This window comes from Charadrius vociferus, unplaced genomic scaffold, assembly GCF_000708025.1.
Source record: "Charadrius vociferus isolate BGI_N301 unplaced genomic scaffold, ASM70802v2 scaffold134, whole genome shotgun sequence".
Taxonomy (NCBI): Eukaryota; Metazoa; Chordata; class Aves; order Charadriiformes; family Charadriidae; genus Charadrius; species Charadrius vociferus.
In genome coordinates, this window is record NW_009648333.1 from 6006974 (window position 1) to 6019007 (window position 12034).

Genomic DNA, 12034 nt, shown 5'->3' on the forward strand with positions numbered 1-12034 from the left:
ATGTGGTGTTTTACACGAGCTTAGGAGTAATATTAAAAATCTAAGAAGGTACCACTTTTCAAATAAATCATCAAACTGAAATACTTTGCTAAGAAATGAAGACAGCAGAGTGGGTCATGGCTTTGTTGCTGGAAAGTTTCAACCAGCTCAGCCCTTCTAGAGGGCAGATAAACCACAAATAATTTATACATGATTTCGGGGCTTTGATTTCATGGTCCAGGCTATATTTAAAATAACACACTAATAGTTTGCCTACCTACTCACCTTAGCTACAACTGGAAAGTCTGTTCTTAACTTTCTGTTCTTAATCGTTCTGCACTGCTGTGGAATCCAGGCTCCGTTTTGAACCAGATAGGCTTTTACTGCGATGGTGAATTTATTTAGGAATGCACATAGTATTGACCAGAGCCACACAGTTACATAATGTTCCTCGGGCAAGATGATGCATTCAATTTTTTTCTTGACTTTCACGCATTAAAACCGGGTCCTTTGAGTAAAGACCATTTTATAAATACGATGACTGTTAGATGGGTGTAATGATGTTACAAACGTAAACTTACAAGCTCCTGAATAATGCATGTCTCCAAAATGTAAAGCCTACGCTACGGCAGTTTGTGTTTTGTTGTACATCATCTTGCTTCATTATGTTTTCAGGATGGAACATGAGGCTACCCAGCTAGAAAAGCAGCACGTGCATAGCGTGTATGAAAACACAGCTGCCTACTTTAACGATCTGCAGAGCAAAGCGTGGCCACGTGTCCGGAACTTTCTGCTGGAGCAAAAGCCTGGCAGTCTCGTCGCTGACATAGGTAAGCCGTTCCTTGGGGTGGTAGGGAAGATTGTCCACAGACTTTATTGGTTTATACATTAATCATATGTACCCTTCAGAGCATTTGGTTTTATAACTCATTTAAATTAATTTTAAAGATTGTTTTAAAATTGTTTTTAAACTCATGTTAGAAACCATATACCACTTGATTTATTTCCTTGACAGTGTGTCATGTAACCAGTAAATATGATTTTTGCCTTATTTTGGTTGAGCTAAGCCTTAATCTACCGGTTTCCCCACTGACTTAGTGGTCTGTCATTCCCCTGGAGACCTTTTTAAAAAATGGTGTTAACAGCTCAATTATTTCATATTCCAGTTTCTTTGGATCTCTTGGTTTAAGTACTGGTGGTTTACAATTTAATGCTTTTCATTTGTTCTAAAACTCCTCCTATCAAGGCTTTAACATAAAAGAAATCTGATGTGATCACTGTTTAAACAAAAAAAAAAAAAAAAAAAAAAGTTGTGATCTGAGAATCTCCCTGTGATCCTTAATACAGAGACCAAAACCTCATTTTCCTGCTATGGCCTTGTCCTCCCCACATGTTGAATTTATATTTTCATTTTCTGTTGCACCTCCAGACTTTTTGGGGGTTTCCAGATCCTGGTGTGTTGGCATTGTGTTTGTGTTAGCACTTCAATGCTATACAGCACGTCATTGCAAACGAGATGCTCCTTTGCACCACTGGATTTTCCTCACTGTTTAGATTAATAAAATGCTTTGATGCAGCAAAGTATAATAAAAGTACACGACAAATTACGCATCTGCCTTATCCTATCAGAGAAAACCATTCTTTGAAGATGTTGTAGGCTATAATCAAAAGATAATATATAATTCTCCTGCTGCTGTTGAGCAGTACCCCAAAATACTTGATTGCTGTTATTTTGAATATGTATTTTCTTTTATATGTCAGCACCATTTTCACTGTTACTCTCAGGAAGTATCCTATGGCATACACTCATTCAACAGCCAGCTTAACATGATACTTCTCAGCCAAAATTTTTTGTCACCTCAATAGAAGTCATTTGAAGCTTAGCTGAAATTCTTTGAGGCTTTATCAGCAGGCATCGCAGTGGTTGCCGAAAGCTTAAGATCACCCTGTTACAGTTTCAGCTGGAATAATTTAAAGGCATGTGATACATCTGGAGAGGAGGTAGATGCTTATAGTTGCCATTAAGAATATTCCCGTCAAGGTACACAGGGTACCTCCTTTAATTCGGTTTATAAGACCTACAGGAATCTGGCTATTGTGTTTATTTTTGGTATGTATATTTGGAGGAGGGCTGCCTAGTGGCACCAAAATTTTAAAAATGAGATGTCCAGTTGATAATTTGCTTTTCTGTTTAATACCACCTCTTATTAAAATATTTTTGTCTGCTAGCTTCACGCAAAGCATGGTAATGGTAGCAGAATAAAATATCATTTTGTCTGATTGCCTTATTATTGTTCATTCATCAGAATAAATGACAATAGCATGGTCATTGTTAACAGCTTCGTGAAGGAATCCATCTCCTGGTCACTCATTTAAAAGTGAATCTCCTGCAAATAGAGATTTTTAGAGTACTGAAAGTGTTGTCACTATTTAGCTTCATTCCAGAGGGGACCCTATACTTCCAAAACCTCAGTGTGATTAAAAAGCATTCCACCAAAAGTCACATATTAAGCAACAGGATCTTCTAAATTCATGTACGGTTGACTAAATGTGTTTCTTCTGCAAACACAGTAACCAATAATACTTCATACTAATTTTAAAACTTACGCTTTCTGATGTGCAGAGCTTCTTGTTTTATTGCGTATATTCCTTAAAGTGCATTAACAATATTAATCTTTTCCATTTCTCTCAAGTGTTACTTCAAAGAATAGTGCTTGCTTTTTCTTTAGAAATAAGCTCTTTTCTTTTTTTTTTTTTTTTTTTGCCACTGGAGAGTGGTGTTCTCCAACAGTTCCTGTGCTGTCTTTCTAGATAATGGTGCACATTAACATCATCGAGAGCAGCAGCGCTGCAAGAAGCAGTGATGTTTCTAAAGATAACTCCAGGCCTTTAAATTGAATTACCAATATTGAGATGGTTCTCTTTGCCAAGCTGCTACCCCGTTGCTTGCTGTCAGCTTTCAGAAATTATTCTGCACTGCTGACCCACAACTGCAGTGAATGTTTCCTAATCTAATTTTGAAAAGTGCCTGTTATGCATATGGTATTGAAGAACACACTGAAAGATTTCAATTTGGTACAGCACAGTCCTTGAGAAGACAATACTTTTAGGTGGAAGACGTTCTGGATCAGTTCATTACATTTACCTGTATTATAATGCATTGGCACAATGACAGAAAGAGGACGTACGTGCGACACGGCAGGAATTTTTATGATTCACCGTTATTTTCAAGTCTGCATCGGAAGTTAAAATTGTCCTCTCTGACTTGTGTCAGTGACAGCTGTGGTTGAGGACTTGGAGAGAAACCACTGGAGAGGTACTGCGTGGGGTTTAGCAAACACTGGGGGAATGCTTGGAAGAGAGATCCATTGCTGGTCACTAAAAAGACAAAACATGCTGGTTTCGGGAAAACCCCTAAACAGAAAGTACTTGGAAGCTGGAAGGTTATTGATGGAAAAGGATCATAATGCTTACCCTGTTCTTACTCAACAGGATGCCAGGCTATATAAAGGCTCAGTCTGAAGCAGCACGGTTGGGTTTTTGCTCTAAGATATGGAAAAGTGGCTGCAGGGGAGCACTCCTTCCTCCTCCCACCTGCACTTACCCTTCTTCCCCAATGAAATACACATAACCTGCTATTACGCTGGGCTGTGTGCTGAGTGTTTTTGTTGGTGGTGTTGGTACTGTTACACTCCTAATGGTATGAACACGTAATTTCCAACAGTCTAAATGAACCCTGCAGCAGTTAGGCTAGTAGGAGCAAGCTCTCATTTTGTTTTCCAGGAAACCTCAGAACTAGGAAAGCCTCCCCATTATTTTCACTGCTTTGGGAGGGATAGCAAGTGTTTGCAGCAGACAATTTCTGATGTAGTATTCTTTTCTTTAGGTTGTGGAACTGGAAAGTATCTCAGTGTCAACAGTCAGGTGTATAATCTCGGCTGTGATTACTGTGGACCATTGGTAGAGATTGCAAGGAAGAAAGATGATGAAGTCCTGGTATGTGACAACCTTAACCTTCCCTTTAGGGACCAGTGCTTCAATGCAGTCATTTCCATTGGAGGTAAGACAACAGACATGCACACTGGCCCACAGCAAATGCAAATTTTTTGGTATCCTTTTCTTTCCATGTGTCTTCATTTCCGAGTGTCTTCATTTCAGTGGAATTTGTTTTGAAACAATTCCCTTAGAATCACAGCAGATACTACTGAAATGAATGTAGTAAACATTAAAAAAAAAAATTAGTTCCATTGAACAGAGGCGCTTGTTGACCAGGGAAGTATGTGGATCATTTGTTTGTTTATATGTGGTCTTGTTCACCCTGTGGAGAAAAGATTTCCTTCCAGCGTGCTTTTTAAACAAGTAAAAACTAATATAAACATGACTGCTCGCAGTTTAAACAGATTAGGTGGTCAAGATAAACTCTTGGTTCCTCCTTAGGATCTGTTTTGACTAGCAAATGCGCTGAAATGAAAACTTGCCTTCTCTATAGCAGAACTTGAATCGTGTTAACTATTGTGTGTTATGAGTACAAATTTCTCTTAGAATAGTCATGAAATAAGAACTTAGAGCCATACAAGTACCTGTCATCTAAAATGACTGAAGCATCTCAGCATCTTAACTCCTCTGACCTCTCTTTTTGAAAGTACTATTCATAATTTGAGAAGTATAAACTGGAAAAGGGCAGATGAGGAATAGCACCCAGTTACAGTCTATGTTTTTAGCTCTGCTCTTGCTTCAGCTGCTTTCAGGCTGTTTCACTCTATCAGCAAAAATATAAAGCATGATAATTATTATTGGTAGCAATCAACAAACTGCTTGAAATATCGTAGAAATATATTTTCAAATGTATTTTTCACATATGCAGGGTAAAAGAAAGGGTGACTAATGTGCAAGCAGCATCCATATTACTTTACTTTCACGTTGGCTAGTTAACCAGTGAGCCCTAGCCACGTTTCAGGTCTTGTAGCATAATTTCAGTGCTATCAGATCAGCTGACTTTGAAGGATAGCATACCTATCTAATGTTTATACCAATTATAGGTCTGACAAGATTAAAAGTTCACGTGGTATTTCTGTACATTTAACAATAATGGATTTTAATCCCTCTGGAAGGGAGAGATGGTATGCCTGTGTCCATCTAATTCTAAATGGTTTCACATCCCATTCCAGAGAACAGCAAGTATTTATGTACATAGTCAAATACTCCCCTTGGCTTTGCTAGTATGATCCAGTTTATAGGATTTATATTTCTGCAGAACCACCAGAGTGATCATATAATTTTAATGATGAAGAATATTTAACCCAATAAATGAATTGCTTAGCTAGAGCTTGCACAGATTCTGTTGGTTGATTGGCACTTCTTTCTGGTGAACTAAGCTCACGTGCTCATACTGTCTCTGTCACTTTTGATATTAGGAGGTTCTGGGGTGATGTATGGCCTAACTCCAGGATGAGAGAAAATACCAGTTCCTTTCTCCCCATCTTGCTAAAGAAATGGAAATAGTAATTTATATCTTTTTTTGCAAAGTTTGAGAAAATAACAACAAAAGCTAGGAGTACCTGGAAATAAACACTGACCATGTAGACTGGGGAACTCTTCTCAGGGTTTGCTGTCTTGTGTTCTCAGCTGCTTGTGAGGGCCTAGTTAATACCAACAGCCAAGAATGCTTTTCTTGGCTTGTGGTAAAAAAGCTACATTTTTTCCCCTTGGTAATTGAATCATTGTTTTGAATAAAGTTGGTGCTAGTTGGACACGCTTGTCATAACTGCAGTGTTGAAATAACACTATTTGTACAAGTAGAATTGGCTACTGTCAAGTGGCACATATAAAGTTAATCTAATTTTTCTGAAGGAATGGAGATGTCTCCAGCTAAGAATATATACTGTTACTATATGTTGTTATCTGGGTAGATTGAATGTTTTGCCTGTAGAAGTGCCTGGCTCCAAGTCCACTTGAAACAAATTATGGAATCAGTCCTCTTTACGTCATTGATTTGAATCAAATCTAGTACTGATAGTACATATAGAACAACATGAACAACAGGACCAATCTCAGCACAAGTTTATGTTTTTGGGAGTTTGGAGAGCAAAAGCTGACTTAGCTATTCACTGTTTGTTAAAATTTGTTCCTTCAGGTGAGTCGGAAGATATAAAAAGTGTGGAAATTTTGAAACGTAGCTTCATTTGACATTGCAATGAAGTTTGAAAATGCAGAAATTATCCTGGAAAGAAAATTCAAATATAGTCATCAATAGCCTTATTTTTTACTTTGACTTTTTATTTTGTAATAGCATTACATAATGTAACAAAAAAAAATCATCATTCTCAGACATGCATATGTACACTGAGATACTTTCTTTTCATTTTTTTTTTTCCTCCAAAACAAACATTCTATAAAGGCAACACCGTTCTACAAGATTAATGCAATGGAAAATATTTCTGTCTAAACTTTCTCACTAGCTCTTTTGAAAGTGCAATGCTGTAAAAACACAGATTATCTTTTTGCTGTATTTCTTACATGGTGAAAAGATTTTCTCTTTGCAGTAAGATGAGTCTGAAATGTGTTCCAGATCTAAAGTCTTACCTAATCCATCCAAAGGCCAGGCATCTAAGTGAAAGCCAGTCGTGCTATGGTCTTTTATGGGTGATGCAGAGAAACAGAAACCTCCAGTGAGTTATTTTGAATCCCTAATTTGAAAGGAAATTAATTTCCTTCTTTGGGATTTGCCTATTTTTATCAGTTGAACAGAAATGTAAAAGAGAGCATTCGGGGGCAAATTTGCACTGTCGTACCAATAAATTCAGCACTGTTGCTGACTTGCAGTGAGTGATATTTGAGATATGGTAACTAAAACGATTAAACACATAGAACAGGTTGAAGATGAAAATGCTCTGTCCTTACTAATATTCATTACATAATGCCTTTCCCTTTTCACAGTGATCCATCATTTCTCAACTAAACAAAGAAGAATCAAAGCAATAAAGGAAATGGCAAGGGTATTGGTACCCGGAGGCCAGATGATGATTTATGTTTGGGCTATGGAACAAAAGAATCGTCGCTTTGAGAAACAAGACGTATTTGTTCCTTGGAATAAGGCCTTGTGCTCACGGCATTTTTCAGAATCGAGTCAATCTGGAGATAAGGGTGAGTTTGTGCATGCTGTAAAAAGCCGAGACGTACACCCCACACAGCTAGTCATCTCCGATTGCAGCTACCAGACCAACCTGCAGCCAGAAACCGATACAAAACATTCCCACAATACGGACCATTGCTTATCCAGAGCCTGCTGCGTGAAAATTTCTGAGGAAGAAAACAGATTTTACAGCGCTCTAGGAAGATCTTTCCGCTCGTGGTTTTTCTCCAGATCACTCGATGAATCAGTCCTGAGAAAGCAAACTGACAAAATGAAGCCCCTGAAGAATGATGGAGAGTGGGCAAACAGTACTGTACCCGTTCAGCATTCGCGACACTGCAGTTTGGATTTAGGTCACCGTGGGGCACTGTTAAAAGAACAAAGTTTAGACGATGACGACGTGTTCGTGGAAAGCCTGCCTCTCAAAAAACCACAGTGGTCACCAGCCATAGAAGCACTGAAGGATTTAAGTTTAAATGGAGGACACCAAAGTGTAGCTCAGGGCAAGAGTGAAGAAGGTTCGTTCACAAACGGCCCAGTGGAAGACAGAGACTGCAGCTGCGGTTGTAATAAAGATGGTGCTGGTAAGTCTAACGCCAGCAAGTTTTTCAAAAGAACTTCGACAACGGACTCCACTGACTCTGCTTTGGATTCCGCAGTGTCTGTTGGGGACCAAAGTGATGCCACGTTGGATACAAAAGCCTTCATGCGTTATTATCATGTTTTTCGGGAAGGGGAGCTGTGCTCCCTTGTAGAAGAGAACGTGCCTGAGCTTCAGATACTTTCTTCCTGCTACGACCATGGAAACTGGTGCATTATTGCAGAGAAAAGAGGAACATGGCTGTAAAGAGAACAAAGCAGAGTTTAGTGACTGAGGATTTTAAGCTGCTTCTTGTGTTCCTGTGATTGTGCAGTGTGACATGGAATTTGAATCTCATGTAGTCGTGTGCCGTTCATTTCTGAGATGTTATCTCTCTACCTATTTAACTATCTAATGCAAGGCTGTATATAGGAATGTAAGCGGTAAACAATATTTATGTTTTGTTAAACTTTTATGAAGTTAAAACTGGAGAGTTTTATACGGCTTTTAGCAAATAATTGTGTTTTTAAATATACTTTTCTATTGAAAAATAAAACCTTTTTATAAGACAAGGATCAGGGCATCTTTTATGAGAAATATCCTCTTAGTAGAAAATTTAGGCTTGGCTCTTCAAATGAGGAAAATGTGTCACGTTACACCCTGTTCTTGAAGTCCTATAAATAGAGACATAGGCACATTTGAAAATGTACTTGACTGTACACTGCTTGAGTGCACGCTGCAGAACTGGGAGCAGGCATGGTCCCAGGGCTACTTAGTTGTTAATGGGCAAAAACCACGTGCAAAACAAGCTCTGCGTATTCTGTCATTTGAGGTTTGCATTGGGGAGCAAATGACAGAACAAATTTTGAACAATATTTTGGACTTTTGTTTTGAAACAAATCTGATTTGTGTCACAGGTGCAGGTTAAGTCTTATATGTTAGGTCTCACAAACACTTCATCTTAATTTCCTTTGCTGTAGTTTTTCATTGGTTACGTGTACATAGCAGTCAGAGGGATTTATGAGAGTATCAGTATTGTGTAAAGGTTACAAAATATCAAATATTTGAGGTACGTTTATCTTTTTGATAAGCCCAGGAAGCTAAGATAAAATTAATAAAATTCCAGTGTGTATCTGGTCAGCTGTCACATTTACTCTTCTCATTCACTGACATGAGAATATATATTAAATGGTGTGTTAAATAATGTAGATAAGAAGAAGGTACAAGTCCAGCTTGTATATAAAATATAAATTCCTGTCTTCTGCAGTTTAATTGAATCTTTTGAGACCTAAATGATAATAGATTGCTTAAACTTTCCCGTTCCCTGAAAGACGTAAATTTTGCTGAACATGGTGCCCCATCCTCATCCAGTTGTACTGGATTGCAGCAGTTGCCCTCATATAGATCTTTACACCCAAATAAGCTCACCCCTTTCAGTGGGAGGCTTATGATGTGAAGTTATATGTGCTGTGGATGAGATCCACCTGGCTTTTGAAGATCAGTAGTGAAACTGTAATGGTTACCAGCTGAAACGGGGCTGGGCTGGGCTAATTGCCTTATTAGTGTGAAGTTTCTTGATTTTTAGGCTGTATTTACAGTCAGTGGTTTTAGTGTAGGGCACATCTTCAGCTGGTGTGATTTCATGACCTTTAATGGAGCTGCACAGATTCACCTCAGAGATTGGCCCTTTTGATACAGCAGTTTTAGAGACCTGCATAATTAAGGTATCTGCCCTATCAGTGAGCAAAAAACTTGGAATACAAAGCAACAGGAGTGAAATACCAAACTTTTCCAGCCTATGCTGTGTAAGTAGGTGGATTTTGCGTTGTTCAGTAGAAAGCCCTGATGGTGGTGAGTAATTTTAGATGTAGCTGCCCAGGAGAATTACCACATGGTAATGTATTATAGATTTATCTATTGGAGCGGTGCCTGTAGAACAATCATCTGCGTCTTCCTCATAGTTTGGGATCGTTGTACTTTATCCTTCCTGGGTCTGTACCACTTGTGCTCCCCACTGCCTTTTGAAAATAAAAGCGTGGTCAAAGAACCATGCATCTGAGGCTTCTGAAATGTTATTCCGCTCTAAATATTACTTTCAGTGCAGCTTGGGGCTGTGGTTCTCCGACACCGTGTCTGACCCTCACCTTAGGAAACTGGCAATGTTCCCCGCGTTGCTGAGTCCAGCTGCATCCTTAAGCTCCAGGTTTAGAAGCACAGTGCAAAAATGCCCATGCTGGCATATTGCAGAGCCAGCGTGGACCGGGCTGAGCTCCACATCCCATCTGCAACGTGCTCGTTGCGCAGCCTGCCTCATTTGTTGGGAGCTTCTGGTGGGGCTTGAGGGTTTTACAAGAAAATTCAGTTGCTTCCAGATAAGATATGTCAGTAGATATTCAGCATCTCTGGAATTTGGGCCGTATCTAGGAAGGGCGTAATTGATTATCATCCTATATCCAGTTTTGAAAGTTTGTCCCTACACTCCAGCATGCAGAAACTCTATTACGCATATATAAAAATATTTATAAAATAGTGTTAATCTAAACTGACAGCTGGGTTTAGTTAACTGGGAGAAGGAACATTATAATTTTGTTATCTGCACTTCTGCCGTCTGTCTATGGAGTATTTGGTGTGTAGTCAAGCAGGCTGACAAAACTGGGGGTAAACTAAGAAAGAAAAGGCTTCTGTTCTCCTTACAACAGAGGTTTACTGTCCTTGTAAGAGGCTGAATCTGTGTTTCAGAGCAGGAAGTTTTTATTAGAACCTATCAGCTGTACGAAAAGGCCTGTCAGCTCAAAGCCACTGAGGTACTTTAAACTGGTTTTGCGTTCGTAGACTTCCCATGCATTGTTTGGTTTGAGATTGTTGCCTGGGGATGCTTTTCGCAATTATTTATTTCTCCATTGGATTTTCTCATGTTTTGAGCTGATGCTATTAAGTTTTGTCACATACAAGTTTGGATTGTATTGTTATAAAATCCTGGGGGAAGGAAAAAGAAGGTTTGGTAAATTGCTTTCTTTTCAAATATTCAGTTGTCTTTTGAGGATGTATAATGACCACATAACATAATTTTTATAGACTGGGGATCAGTCAGCTGGGGGCATGAATGTGAGGTCTGCACAGCAAGTCTTTATTCCCGTATGCAGTCTCCCATCTATTTATAGAGGCTCCCGAGGTCGGTAACAGCTTTATCATTTCGTAAGAAGCCAGATTACCTCACTCGGAGCATGGTGAACATCTCTCTTGATTGGTTTCTCTTTTGATGAGGCCCGTCTTAAGCAAAATGTAATTTCCAGAAGAATCCATGTGATCCCGATCTTTAATAGCTTACAGACATACTTAATGTGCTCAGAGAAGTGTGTATACCATTGAAAAGTCTATAGTAAATGAATGAATGAGTAAATAAAACGCGGTTGTCCTTGCATCCTAAAGCCCTCAGCAATATCCAGACTACAAAATCTGACTGTTAGAAAGTAAAAGGTAAATACATTCTTGTATTTATTGCCTGACGATGGGCAATATTCTCACCCCAGTTATGCCAATAACAAATCTGCTTCTGACTGCAGTGGCGCGGATTGCTCCTAAGCTGCTCATCTAGCTTTAAGTGGCACATGGAGAAGTCTTGATTAGACAAGAAAAGATGTCCTGTGTTTTTACAATTTAATTTACTAGTATCTTTGTCGGTCTGAACTAGCTAAACAAAACCTTATTACTCTTACATCAAAACGGACAATTGCAATAAAAAAGATACAATTGAACAGACCTATTTTTGAAGGCATAATACGATTGCGATCTTTGATAAATGACATTTTGTCTTTTTTTAATACATGAAAGTATTTATATTAGAAGTGAAGAAGTATCAAATTTTTTTTTGTACAAATGGTGACTAATTTACTTTCTTCCAAGCTTATGGTGTGGGAATTTTAAAAGCACAGGTGAGGAATGAAAGCTATAAATACTCCAGCTGTTGTTTTTTTTCTGGTACATATTTATCTACAAGTAACTTAAGTGCACAGTTTAAAATGCTGAGTGAAGAGCTGTGTATGTTCCACCAGCAGAATATTATTAGTGTACCACCTAGGTAGATTCTGAATACAAATAATGGCTCTAATCCTGTGTCCTCTCTGCCGTGTCATGTCCCCATCAGACTGTATTCCTGTCGCTGTTGGGCTGTATTAGTATCGACATTGTGTTGAATCTCTTGGTCTACCCACTTTCTTGCTCAGCATTTTTACAGGATTTGTGGCTACTTTAGTACTCCAGGAAAATGAAGTGTGTCAGTGTCAAATATATCCAACTGTATATCTCTTTTGTGAGATCAGCATTTCTTATTCTTACAGGATATG

At 38.7% G+C, this 12034-nt stretch overlaps 1 protein-coding gene across 1 annotated transcript; it reads left to right on the forward strand.

The window, feature by feature from the left end:
• The first annotated feature begins 655 nt into the window (after positions 1–655).
• Positions 656–7958, forward strand: KIAA1456 (KIAA1456 ortholog). Its single transcript, XM_009885041.1, has 3 exons — positions 656–809; positions 3866–4039; positions 6916–7958. The coding sequence occupies exons 1-3, from the start codon at positions 656–658 to the stop codon at positions 7956–7958; spliced, it is 1371 nt and encodes a 456-aa protein (XP_009883343.1).
• The last annotated feature ends 4076 nt before the right edge of the window (positions 7959–12034 follow it).

Bases quoted from the DNA above. Each gene is read 5' to 3' on its own strand.
- KIAA1456 (XM_009885041.1), top strand. From the start codon at position 656: ATGGAACATGAGGCTACCCAGCTAGAAAAGCAGCACGTGCATAGCGTG. The intron at 810-3,865 runs GTAAGCCGTTCC...TCTTTTCTTTAG, and splicing joins CAGTCTCGTCGCTGACATAG to GTTGTGGAACTGGAAAGTAT. The intron at 4,040-6,915 runs GTAAGACAACAG...CCCTTTTCACAG, and splicing joins TGCAGTCATTTCCATTGGAG to TGATCCATCATTTCTCAACT.